The following is a 12,435-nucleotide window of genomic DNA, read 5'->3' as shown; positions in this document are numbered from 1 at the left end:
CTAAATCTAATCTACAAAATTACCAGTACCTGAAAACCTAGTATCCTCAATGCTATTACAAACAAAGGGGTTAATTGCATTGGTGTGTTTGGGGTGCATGGCTGTTTAGGGGACATGACTGAGATTTGAGAATGAGTTTAAGGGTTTTGGATCATGGTGATTAAGGGGTGAATTGTTTTTAAGGAGCTATTGCACTGGGGGTATCAAGTTTAATGGTGTTGTTTTAGTGCACTGTATAGGATTTAGACTTCATTCTTTTACCTAGTGATTTAGCATAAATGTCTTCAAATGTTAATAGTGGAGGATAAGCCAACCAGAAGCTCATCTTTCCTGCAGAATATGTAGGTTTGCTCTTATTTTTAATCTCATACATGCTTTGTAAATGTGTGCCCCCTTGTGAAAAAAAATGCCCCCCCCCCCATTTAATTTGTTCTGGAGCCGACCCTGGGTAGCAATACTGTTAGAAATAAAGCAAAGACAATCTTGTTGATTCCTAACTGCTAATAGCCACCATTACTCTTACTAAAGAGATTGACATAGACACAGCATAGCCCCTAATCCTTGCTTGCCCATAAAAGTACACATAGAAGGATTAAATATCTTTAGAGATCTTCTTCGCACATCCTCCATTGACAAAGGCAAAGAGAATGCCTGGAGAAAGGTTTGTCAGTCAGTACTCTGAAGGGTCAGATTTCTGCACTGTCTATTCTTTCGCACAAACGTCTGGCAGATTTACTGGATGTTCAAGCTTTTGTTCAGGCCCTGGTCAGAATCAGACCTGTGTTTAAACCTATTGCTCCTCCTTGGAGCCTTAACCTATTTCTTAAAGTTTTGCAGAAGGCTTCGTTTGAGCCGATGCATGTTGTTGATATAAAATTGTTACTTTTTCCAAATTCTGCAAATTTGATACTTTTGCTCGGCTGAGGCTTCTTTTTGGAGAATTGTTCTTCAAGCGGTGGTGCCTTTGTTTTGGGTCTTCCTGCCTTGTTCTCCCTCCCTTTTCATTCTGTGTACTCTATCTTTGGTATTGGTTCCCACTAGTAATTGGAATGACGTTGTGGACAATCCATGCCATAGGAAAGAAAAAAAAGTATGCTTACCTGATAAATGTCTTTCTTTCCGGGCATGGAATTCAGCAGTTTTTTTTTAGTAAACCTCAGGCACCTCTATACCTTTGTGCTGCTTCTTTTTCCATTTTCCTTCGACTGAATGACTTGGGATTATGGGTAAGGGAAGGTACACTTAACAACTTTGCTGAGGTGCTCTTTTCCTCGTCCTGCTGGCCAGGAGTTGAATATCCCACTAGTAATTGGAATGACGTTGTGGACTATTCATGCCAAAGGAAAGAAAAAAAAATAATATGCACTTTTTACACTAATAAAAATTAGCCAGATCCATAAGTTCCCTTTAACTGTTGATGTAATCGATAAGCCCTTGAAAAGACTATCACAATTTTTCTTTCTTTACTCTTGTCCTTTTTATTTTTTAATTAAGTTATCTCAAAATGAACAATACAATAATCAATTAACACACACCTAGATTACGAGTTTTGCGTATGTGTTTTAACGCTGAAAAAATGGCCATTTCAGAGTTAAAACAGCAACGCAGCCATGCTGTACCGCAAGCCTTATAGTCTGTAACACGACGTCAGTCCCGCACTTGTAAAAATGACGTTTTTGCATGGGATTTCCATAGCGCTGCCATTACAAGTTTTGCGGGAGGCTAAAAAGCTTGCGTTACACCCTATAAAGACACGATCCGTACCGCAATCTAAGACCAGTAGTTATGAGTTTTACGCAACAAAACTGTTACACATAACTAAAGTGTTACAAAGTACACTAACACCCATAAACTACCTATTAACCCCTATTCAAATCAGCCTATAGAATTTCAGTAGCTCTCATCCTATTGGCCAATTTGAACAGCCAATAAGATTTCAGTAGCTCTCATCCTATTGGTTGATTTGAATTTCCACAAACAAATAAGCCAATAGGAATGGGACACCATTTTTGAAAAGGCTCCCTTGCATTGAAGAGTCAGTATACGGTGGAGACCGTATGAAGAAGATGGTCCGAGCCAGATGTCTTCAGGATGGAGCTGCCCCACGCCGCTGGGATGAAGATAGAAGATGCCGTCTGGATTAAGATAGAAGACGCCGCCTGGATGAAGACTTCTCGCTGCATGGTTGAGAATGGATGTCTGGACTTCAGAAACTGTAAGTGGATCATCGGGGGTTAGTGTTAGTTTTTTTTTAACTTTTTTTGGGTGTTTTTTTTTTTTAGATTTGTCTTAAAAGAGATAAATGCCCTTTTAAGGGCAAGAAAAAGAGCTAAATGGGTAGCTAAGGTTTTTGTTAGAGTTAGGTTTTTTATTTTGGGGGGTTGGTGGTGGGTTTTATTGTTGGGGGCTCTTTGTATTTTTTCAGGCCTTTTAAGGACTATTGGTAGTTTATTGTAGGCTAGGGTTTTTTTTTATTTAGTTTTTTTTATTATTTTTATAGGGATATTAGATTAGGTGTAAGTGTTTTTATTTTGGATAATTTCGTTTGTTATTTTTCGGAATTTAGTATTTTTTAATTTTTTGTAATTTAGATTTTTTTTTTAATTTAGTATTTTGAATTTTTTGTAACTGTAGATTTCATTTTTTTTAGTAGTGTTAGTTTTTTTTAATGCGTAATTTAATTTATTTAATTGATAGTTATTTTAATTTTAATATAATAGTAATGTTAGTTTAATTTATAGTTTAAACTTAGGCTTTTTTTAATTTCACAGGTAGGTTTTAATTATTTTAATATAGGGATCTTGTAATTTAAATTTAAAGTTGGGGGTTGTTAGGTTTAGGGGTTAATAGTTTAATCTAGTTTTTTGCTATGTGTGGGGTTGGTGGATTAGGGGTTAATAGGTTTATTTAGTGGCAGTGATGTGGGAGACTAGAGGTTTAGGGGTTAATAACTTTATTTAGTTGCGGCGATGTTGGGGAGGGGCGGAATAGGGGTTAATATCTTTATTATAGTGTGGGCGATGTTGGGGTGCAGAGGAGTAGGGGTTAATAACTTTATCATAGTGGCGGCGATATCGGGAGCGGCAGATTAGAGGTTAATAGATTTATTTCGGTGGCGGCGATGTTGGGGCGTCAGATTAGGGGTTAATAAATTTATGTAGGTGTCGGCGATATCGGGGGCAGCAGATTAGAGGTGTTTAGACTCAGGGTTTATATCAGGGTGTTAGGTTTAAACTTAACTTTTTTTTCCCCATAGAAATCAATGGGGTTGCGTTACAGAGCTTTTTATTCCATGATCGCAGGTATTAGGTTTTTTTCTAACACTCTCTCCCCATTGATGTCTATGGGGAAAGAGTGCACAAGCACGTCAAAGCAGCTCTTGTATTTTGTGCGGTATGGAGCTTAACGCAACCATATCGCACGCACAAGGCCAAAACTTGTAATGGCAGCACTATGGAAGGGGAAATAACGCAACTTTTGTTGCGTTCGTTTTGCACCCTCTATAGCTTAAAACTCGTAATCTAGATGAAAGTTTGTGTTGTTATAGAGAAGTAACAATTTGTGCATAATGGGTTTTATTGGCAGAGGCATTTTGGTTAAAAAAATAAAAAAAAAAACTTCACTGACAATACCAGCAAATGTTATCTGCCAAGAATAAAGTACAAACCTCTATTATCAAATGTAACTGATAAGTGTGTTTATTTGTAGTGAATTGATGAGTGTCTACAAATGTTCATTTGAACTAAATAATGCACTAAGTATCATGCAAGGGATATGCATAATGATTGTTTTCAGATAGGTTACATATTTTTCATGACAAAAACCCAGCATATTTTATTGTTTTTCTAGGTTATCTATAGTATTCAGCATTTATGGGTGCCTGCATATTTTTTTATTTAAATACAACTTCAGTTATTTGCAGACATTTGACCATTGGTCTGATTGAAGGAGTGTTTAAAGGCATTCGTATGTGCATAGCAGATGCCAACAATTTTAAGATTAAAAAAAAATATATACAAAATAAAGGTTTTGAACACACTTAATAAACCATGATTCTTAAAGGGAAAATAAACTAATTGTTTAATTTAATGATTTAGAGACAGCATTCAGTTTTAAACAACTTTTCAATTTCCACTTAGTATCTCATTTGCTTTTTTCTCTTGGTATCCTTTATTGAAAAGCATATAAAGGTAGGTGCTAAGGTGCTGCAATGCACTACTGTAAGCTAGCTGCTGACTGGTGGCTGCACATATATGCCGCTTATCATTGGCTTACCAAATGACTTCAGTTAGCTCTGAACAGTGCATTGTTGCTCCTTCAGCAAAGGATACAAAGAGAATGAAGACAATTTGATAGAAGTAAATTGGAAAGCTCTTTAAAATTGTATGCTCATTCTGAATCAAAGCCTGCAGCTCCATAACTGCTGTTTCCGGCGGAAACAGGGGCATCAAGCTCCATTCAGAGCTTGATAATTCGGCCTCTAAGAATGGACTAAGAGAAAGATTAGCACTTATCAGATGCAGACATTAAGCAATAATTAAATGTTCTTTTTAAAGCAAAATGTTTTTTTTTCCCATTACTTATCCTTACTATGTGCTTAACCCGCGCAAATGGGTACAATCACATAAGTAAAGTCCTGCTCAGAGGCCAAAGGCATTGAACTTCATCAGCAGGACAATGTTTGTTGTTCCTGAGTTGCACATTACCTATGTGTTTAACCCTCATAGTAAGCTAGTCAGTAATGCAAAATATACAAGCTAATAAGTGTTAGAGAATATCCCTCTAACTTATCTGAATATTTTTCTGCTTCTTTGTATCTCTAGGGAAATGAGGATGTCAGCTGCTCTCTTGAAATCACAGACACATTCATACATTTTGCAGACGCTCCAGCTCCAAAAACTCTTTTTTCTCTCAGTTCCCACACAATGTTTCAAGCAATACAAGTCTATTAGGAGATGACTGATGTACCCACAGATCTCTAGAGCCGTTTTCATGTGTTGAACATTATAAGTATATGGTCCCTCTGCTTCTGAACTCAGGTACTGGTATATGTCTGATAACACCAATATTTTCACCTATTTAAATAATCTGTCTACAGGTGTGTTTCAGAGGTCAATCCCACCACATTCTCAGCCGCTTTCCTTCAGCCTGTGACGCTGTGTACAATGCAGTTCATGAACATGGCTTAATGGACATTAAACAGTAAATATGTGTTATATATAATGATGTACTAAAAGGAAAGAATAGACGAATATTAATATGCAAAAAAAAATATTTTTTTATTTGTCTATTATTTGAAAATTAAGAAATGTTTTTTAAAAAAAAAAGTTTCTTTTAACTGATGAGCACCACTATGTAGCAGAAAAGATTTATTGTTAAATAACAAATAATAATAAATAAATAATGTAAAAACATGATCCATCCTTCTTACCATCCCCAAAAAATCCAGTTAGAGGCAGATATAAATAAGCTTACAGTTACATTTACATTTTTCTTGTATGATTCAGATAGAGCATATCATTTTTTTCTATTACCAAATTTGCTTTATTGTCTTGGTATTTTTTGGTGAAAAAGCAGCAATGCACTAATGGGAGCTAGCTGAACCATTCAGGTTAGCCAATGACAAAAGGCATACATGTAAAGCCACCAATCAGCAGCTACTTAACCTACATAGGTATGATTTTAAACATGGATACCAGAAGAACAAAACAAAAGTATATTTAATTATTTTATTTATTAACTTTCCAATTTACTTTTATTACCTCAACACTGTGCCAAAAAAATGCAGTTAAATTTTGTAGAACAATGAGTAAAACAATGTCTTCTTAGACATATATCCAGGTAACCTTAATAAGAAACAAAAAAAGTCCTGTAGCATAACACTGTTTCTAATATGTATTAAATGTGTTGCAAGCAACCATACTCTCACTCTGGAGAGCTACTATTAGCCCTAAGAAAAAGCCACATTGGTGAAACGTACATCGGTTTGGACTCATATAGATATCCATGTCATCACGAGGAGTAGTGGACTCTTGTACATATACAGGGCCAGATTAAAAGTCTCAAGTTATTTATCACTTTTACTTGCATGCAAACACAGCTGGAAGTAAACTTTCAATGCGGGCGGGTTAGTGGGCGTATTACAAGTTGAAAGTAAAATGTTTGCGTGCAAAATAAACCAGAAGCACACTAACTTCAGGAATTCAGAAATATCGCAATCGCTCTAACTTCTTCTGCTCATAGACTTTAATGGAGTGTGCACTAACCTGATACTATGTTAGACCTACAGCACTTAACCCAATGGTAGTATTTGCATATTTAACATTACAATGTTCTTCACATAGCAGAAAATTTTCTTTTTATTTTTAAATATATATATATAATTATAAAAAAAAAATATATATATACATATATATATATATATATATACTGATATATATATATATATATCTATATGAATACATACAGGTATAGATATATACATATATATATATATCCATCCAGCCCAGGACATACTTGAAAACAAGAGAAATCTCAATGTATCCTTCCTGGTAAAATATTTTACAAATAAATAAATAAATATATATATATATATTTAAAAATACTAAGAACATTTTCTACTACAGTGGGTATTAAAAAGAATCACCCCGCTTGAAAAGAATCACATTTTGTTGCTTTGCACCCTGAAATAAAGAAAGATACATTTTTTGTTTATCCAGATGTAATTACTCAGTGCAACTTATAACATCCAAGTGAAAGACCAACACCAACATGTCAGGCAAAAATAAAGACAATTCAAAAACAGAATCACTGAGTTGGAAAAAGGATCACCCCCTTGTGTCAGTATTTTGTTGAACCACCTTTTGCTTTAATTACAGCCTTAGTCTGTTGGGATATGTCTCTACTAACTTTATACATCTAGACTGTGCAATATTTGCCCACTCTTCTTTGCAGAACTGCTCCAGTTCCGTTACATTTGACTGCAGTCTTCAAGTCATGCCACAGGTATTCAATGGAGTTTAAGTCTGGGCTCTGACTAGACTAGACTATGCCTTTTTCTCCTTCAACCACGGTGTGGTAATTTTTGCTGTGTGTAATTTTTCTTCTTCATGACAACTTCCTGGCAGAGGGCAGCATATACTCAAGAATTTGACGGTATTTTGCCCCATCTATTATTCCTTCTATCCTGACAAGTTCTCCAGTGCCGGCTGCAGAGAAACACACCCCCATAACAGGATATTACCACCTCCATACTTTACTGTAGGTATGGTGCTATTTGGATCGTAAACTGTATTGGATTTCCTCCAGACATATCGTTTGTTGTTGAGGCCAAATAATTCAATTTTAGTCTCATCTGACCATAACACCTTTTTTCATGTGGTCTCAGAATCTCCTATGTGTGTTATGGCAAAGCTTTAGGTGTGTTATGGCAAAGCTCAGTCATGACTGCATATGGCATATGGCCCTTCCTTGAGGAATGCCTTTTTTTCTTGCAACCCTCCCATACAAGCCACATTTGTGGATAATTTGTGGTATTGTTGTCACATGCACACAATGACCACTCTTTGTCATAAATTCCTGCAACTGCTTCAGAGTTGCTGTGGGCCTCTTAGTAGCCTCTCTGACCAGTTTCCTCCTGGCTCTTTCATCCAGTTCGGTGCAACGTCCTGATCCAGAGAGGGTCTGTGTTGTACCAAATACCTTCCACTTCTTAATAATAGACTTCACTGTGCTTCTTGGCATTGATAAAGCCTTTTATATTTTCTTGTATTCATCTCCTGACTTGTGCCTGTCCACAACATTATCACGGAGATCTTTTGAAAGTGCTGTGTCACCCATAGCTGATTGTTTGCTTCAGTTGCATTACCAGGGAGTGAGATGCTCCAGGAAAGCTATTTTCATGCTGAGCTAATCAATATGCCCACAGCTGATCACAGTTGAAGATCAAGTGGCTTTGTGTGTGCTGCTGAGAAGGTGATTAGCTACACCTGATGGAGTTTACAAGTAATTTTAGGAGGGGGTGAACATTTTTTCCAACTCAGTGATACTGTTTTTGAATTGTCTTTCTTTTTGCCTTACATGTTGGTGTTATGTCTTTCACTTGGATGTTATAAGTTGCACTTAATATATCGTGGAAACATTATTATACTATGGGACTTTTTTTGTTTCTTTTTAAGGTTACTCTGATAAACATTCAAGAGGACATTGTATTATACATTGTTGTACAACAATTATCTGCATTTTTTGGTGCACAGTGTTGAGTATATTTAATTATTTTATGTGTTTACATATTTAGTAAATTACCATCATTGCAGTGTATATTTCATATTTATTTATCACTGTAAATTGGAAAGCTGTATAAATCTGAATGATGAAAGAAAAAAAACGTGGGTTTTATGTTTCTTTAAATGTAACAAACTCAGAAGGGCTTAATGTCCCTTTAAGTACAACAAGTATGTAATTTGAATTCAGTTAAGTCATTATTATATGTCAGTTTTACATACCACATTCAAAGGGAAATTCTACTGCAAAATGTTCTACCATGATCCATTTTATCTGCTGGTATGTATTAAATTGGCTACAAATAGCTATGTTACATTTATTTTGCAATTTAAAATAGCTGCTTTTGCCTGTTGAAATTGTTACCTGTACTGAAAGCAACATATATCAACCTCCCAGTGGGAGGTGAGAGAGAGCCCAGCCCATTTGAAAGGGTGTTCTGCAGCAGCTATGAATATAATGAATTATCAGCTGCTTCCATAAGCATATACTTAAAATAATCAAATGCTCCTACACTAACTCAGGTTGCAGTATTCATTGCTGAAGGAAAATTGTATCAAATTATTATTTAGCATATATAGTTTATTATTACAAGTGTTGCTCTAATGGGGTTTTTTTCCACTCGAGTGCTGTGTTCAAAGCAAAAAAATTAGCACTCCCACCAGGGATAGGCACGGATCAAGGCTGTAGCAGACTTTTTCCAAAGTACAGACCTTAGTGAATGACACAAAGGTACATTTCAAATTAAAAACACTCTCTTTACCGAGAGGATAGTGGAAGCATGGTGGGATAGCCATCCAGCAGAAGTGGTAGAGACAGTGAAGGAGTTTAAACCTGTATGGGATAGGCATAAGGCTATGCCAGATATAAGATAAGGTCAGGAACTAATGAAAGTATTCAGAAAATTGGGCAGACTAGATGGGCCGAATGCTTCCTATCTGCTGATACATTCTTTGTTTCTATAAGTCAGGAGATCGGCATTTTGTTGTCAAATGAGGCCGCACGTTAAACACCCCTTGTCTAGTTCAAGTACAAAATATTAATCTAATCAAACAAGTTTAAAATAACATTTATATAAAGACTGCTTGTTGTATACTGGTATAAAATGCTTTCGAAATTCTTACCATTTTTTTTTTCTATTGTATTGAGAGTCTGCAACTCCTGATCAAATCTTCCTACCTTGATGTTAATTGCATGATCATCATGGTTGGTTACTTACTTGGTTAGGTAAGGTTTGTCAGAGAAGACACCAGTGCTACTCTGCTGCACAGATCAAGGAATCTGGATGGGTCACGCCTCACTGACGGTTGACCCAGGCTGCATTGCAGGCAGCTTGCTTCTTGCCTCGCTCTTACTCACTTTGCTGCTACTCAGCCGCGTCACGCAGACGTGGCCTCTTCCCCGCAAAACGTGGTGCCATGTGCGTCAATGAGGAGTCAGGACCAGCATTCATCTGTCCTACTCCTCCCTCCCTGCTGCAAAATGGGTGGTGGACACTACAAGGGCCAGTCACGGACACCAGTGTCCATGTACGGACACCTTGCCTATCCCTGACTCCCACATTAGTGCACTTTTACATTTGAAAGTGAAAAGGTAGTGTGCAAGACCAAGGCATGCACAGTTCAGGACTTCGGGTACCTCAACCAAGCTAACTCCTCTCCATATCTATATCTATTATGCAATAAAAAGCAAAACATTTTCTGAGTGAAAAATATAGAAATTTAAAGTATTTCTAAAACACATTAAAACATTTTAAAATTAATAAAAATGATATTGCATGTTTAAAGGAATTTGGGAAGGACTCAAAAGTGTATATATATATATACTGTGTGTGTGTGTGTATATACTGTATATATACTGTATATAGATATACACACACACACAAACATACATACACACAACTTAGAGTCAAACACTTTGCCATATATTATATCCCTTTTAAAGCTATTTAAAACCTTATCAATATTACAGTAATATTTGTATTAAAAAGTATATATATGAGCGTAATAGTTATTTTAATATGATTTTGATGTGTTTTGTGAAAAACACTCTACTTCATGTCCCAAGTTGTGCTAAATATTCTAGCATAGCTTCAGCTTTTGCTTGAGCGCAAACTATAACTTTCAACTTGCAATACGAGCGCAGGTTAGTGCTAACCCTCTTCTGGTAAATTAGATTTGCCATGGACTTGTAATATCAAGTTGTGCGGTCCAGCGATATCACATAAGGTATCCTGAGCTATCATTAGTGCTCCACTTGTAATCTAGCCCTGTGTGTTTCATAATGTGAATACTTACTACTACAACATATTAAGTGGCTTACCCATGGCAGGTGTTGCTAGTGTTTGCCGACCTACAAGTTGAGCAGGTCCCAGCCCATCAAGAAAATCGCTGAACTGGTTGTCAACCCCTAATCGCACTGGGAACATTAAGCTGCAAGAAAAAACAACATTTTTTTTTGTATATTCACAAACTATGCCTTTATACCAGACAAAGTATTTGATATGACCCATCACAGTTCTAATTGGTAATTTATTGCTATATTTTAACTTTAATTTTAAAATACATAAGGGGATTTTAAAATATATATATATAATTATGTCAGATAAGTATCTAAGCCCTATACCACCATCATAAAAATGTAGAATACACATACAGGTAGAATACCCTTTATTCAAACTGCTTGGGACTGGAAAGGTTTTTGATTTCGGAATAGTTTGAATTTTGGAATATTTGTATCTGTAAAATCGGATGAGGCCAAGTGTAAACAAAAATATGTTATTTCATTTAGGCAATATTTTCATCAGAAAGCTTATACATTCAACCTAAAGGTAGTTTTATATCATTTATTTTTTATTTATTTCTTGTTTCTTTATTTTTTCAAATATAACATTACATCAAATACATTGTAAATACAAGAAGGCATAGAGTCACAGCTATTTGGTTAACATAATAAATAGTTCAAGCCCATGACATTAAAGAGATAGTCCAGTTGTAGTAAGTCCAATAATATCTGGGTCAGGAGGAAAGTGAGTCTCTTTATGACCTATTCCAAGGCTGTATGAGTATTCAAACAGTAAGCAACAAGAAAACAATATTACAAAACTTTCAGGGATTAACAGTGTAAACATCTCAGAAAAAACCCTATTGTAACATTATATGTCTGAGAATAATCAGGTAAGTAAACTTTAATCAGAAAAAAGACATGTCGGGAACCCATTTTCAAATTAATTCGATAAGATGGCTATGAATCCCTCCTTTTATAAAGATATTGTTCCCAAAGGAACATCATGTCTTGGAAAAAATCCATACGACCCACCCTAAAATAATAATATCTCTCTAGAATCAGAGTGTTTTTTACTAGCTCAGTCCATTGGGCAATAGTAGGTAACAGAGGGCTTTTCCACAATTTAGGTATGAGCCGCTTGGCCGCATTTATCAAAATCTGATAGAGTTGTCTCCTAATTTTACATGGAATGTTAAATAATGCATTAAATAAAATTATTTCTGGGGAAAGGTCAACTTGGACACCTATTATATGACATGCTAGTGAATGGATTTGGGCCCAAAAGGCCTTTATTCCCTCGCATTCCCACCAGATATGATACATAGTGCCCACCTGTACACAGCCTCTCCAAAATCTATCATTGGCATTTTTAAACATGTATTTTAGTGTACTGGGAGTCAAGTACCATCTAGTCGTGATTTTTAAATTAGTCTCCAAGCCTGCTGCAGAATGAGCTGATTGAGCTGTGGCCTTAAGCCATGAAGACCACTGTTTAGTGGAGAAGTTTAAATGCATTTCCTTCTCCCATTTAAGAGTATAATTTGGTAGCACGGGATAATGGGATTTAAGAAGGCATCGATACATTAAGGAAATAACTTTTTTTGGATGCTGTATTGATGTGCAAAGAGACTCAAACACTGTTAATTGTCTCAGCATATCCTTATTTAACCTATGCGTGGCCAAAAAATGTCTTACCTGGTGGTAATATAACCAAGAGTTAAATGGATACAGATCCCTCTCTAACAATGTGTCTCTCGAGGCCACTTGCCCCTGTGACAGTAATAAATATATAGGTAGAAATTCTATAAGTGACTGTGCTGAAGTTTCATTAATTGGTGCCTTCTGTAGATTGACAGGGAACTCTCTATT

The 12,435-nt window shown here is 36.0% G+C and overlaps 1 protein-coding gene across 2 annotated transcripts in view; it reads right to left on the bottom strand.

Annotated features, from left to right (window-relative positions):
• The window catches only part of RIMS1 (regulating synaptic membrane exocytosis 1), an 831,266-nt gene that overhangs the window by 63,753 nt on the left and 755,078 nt on the right, over positions 1-12,435 (bottom strand). For both annotated transcript variants that reach the window (XM_053710432.1, XM_053710433.1), the window contains one exon: positions 10,603-10,712. In XM_053710432.1, the coding sequence (XP_053566407.1) occupies positions 10,603-10,712 (110 nt within the window). The remainder of the gene's footprint in view (positions 1-10,602; positions 10,713-12,435) is intronic.

The sequence above is a fragment of the Bombina bombina genome, chromosome 4, assembly GCF_027579735.1.
Source record: "Bombina bombina isolate aBomBom1 chromosome 4, aBomBom1.pri, whole genome shotgun sequence".
Classification (NCBI taxonomy): Eukaryota; Metazoa; Chordata; class Amphibia; order Anura; family Bombinatoridae; genus Bombina; species Bombina bombina.
The sequence above is the reverse complement of the archived record's forward strand: the minus strand, read 5'-3'. Positions and strand labels throughout refer to the sequence as shown.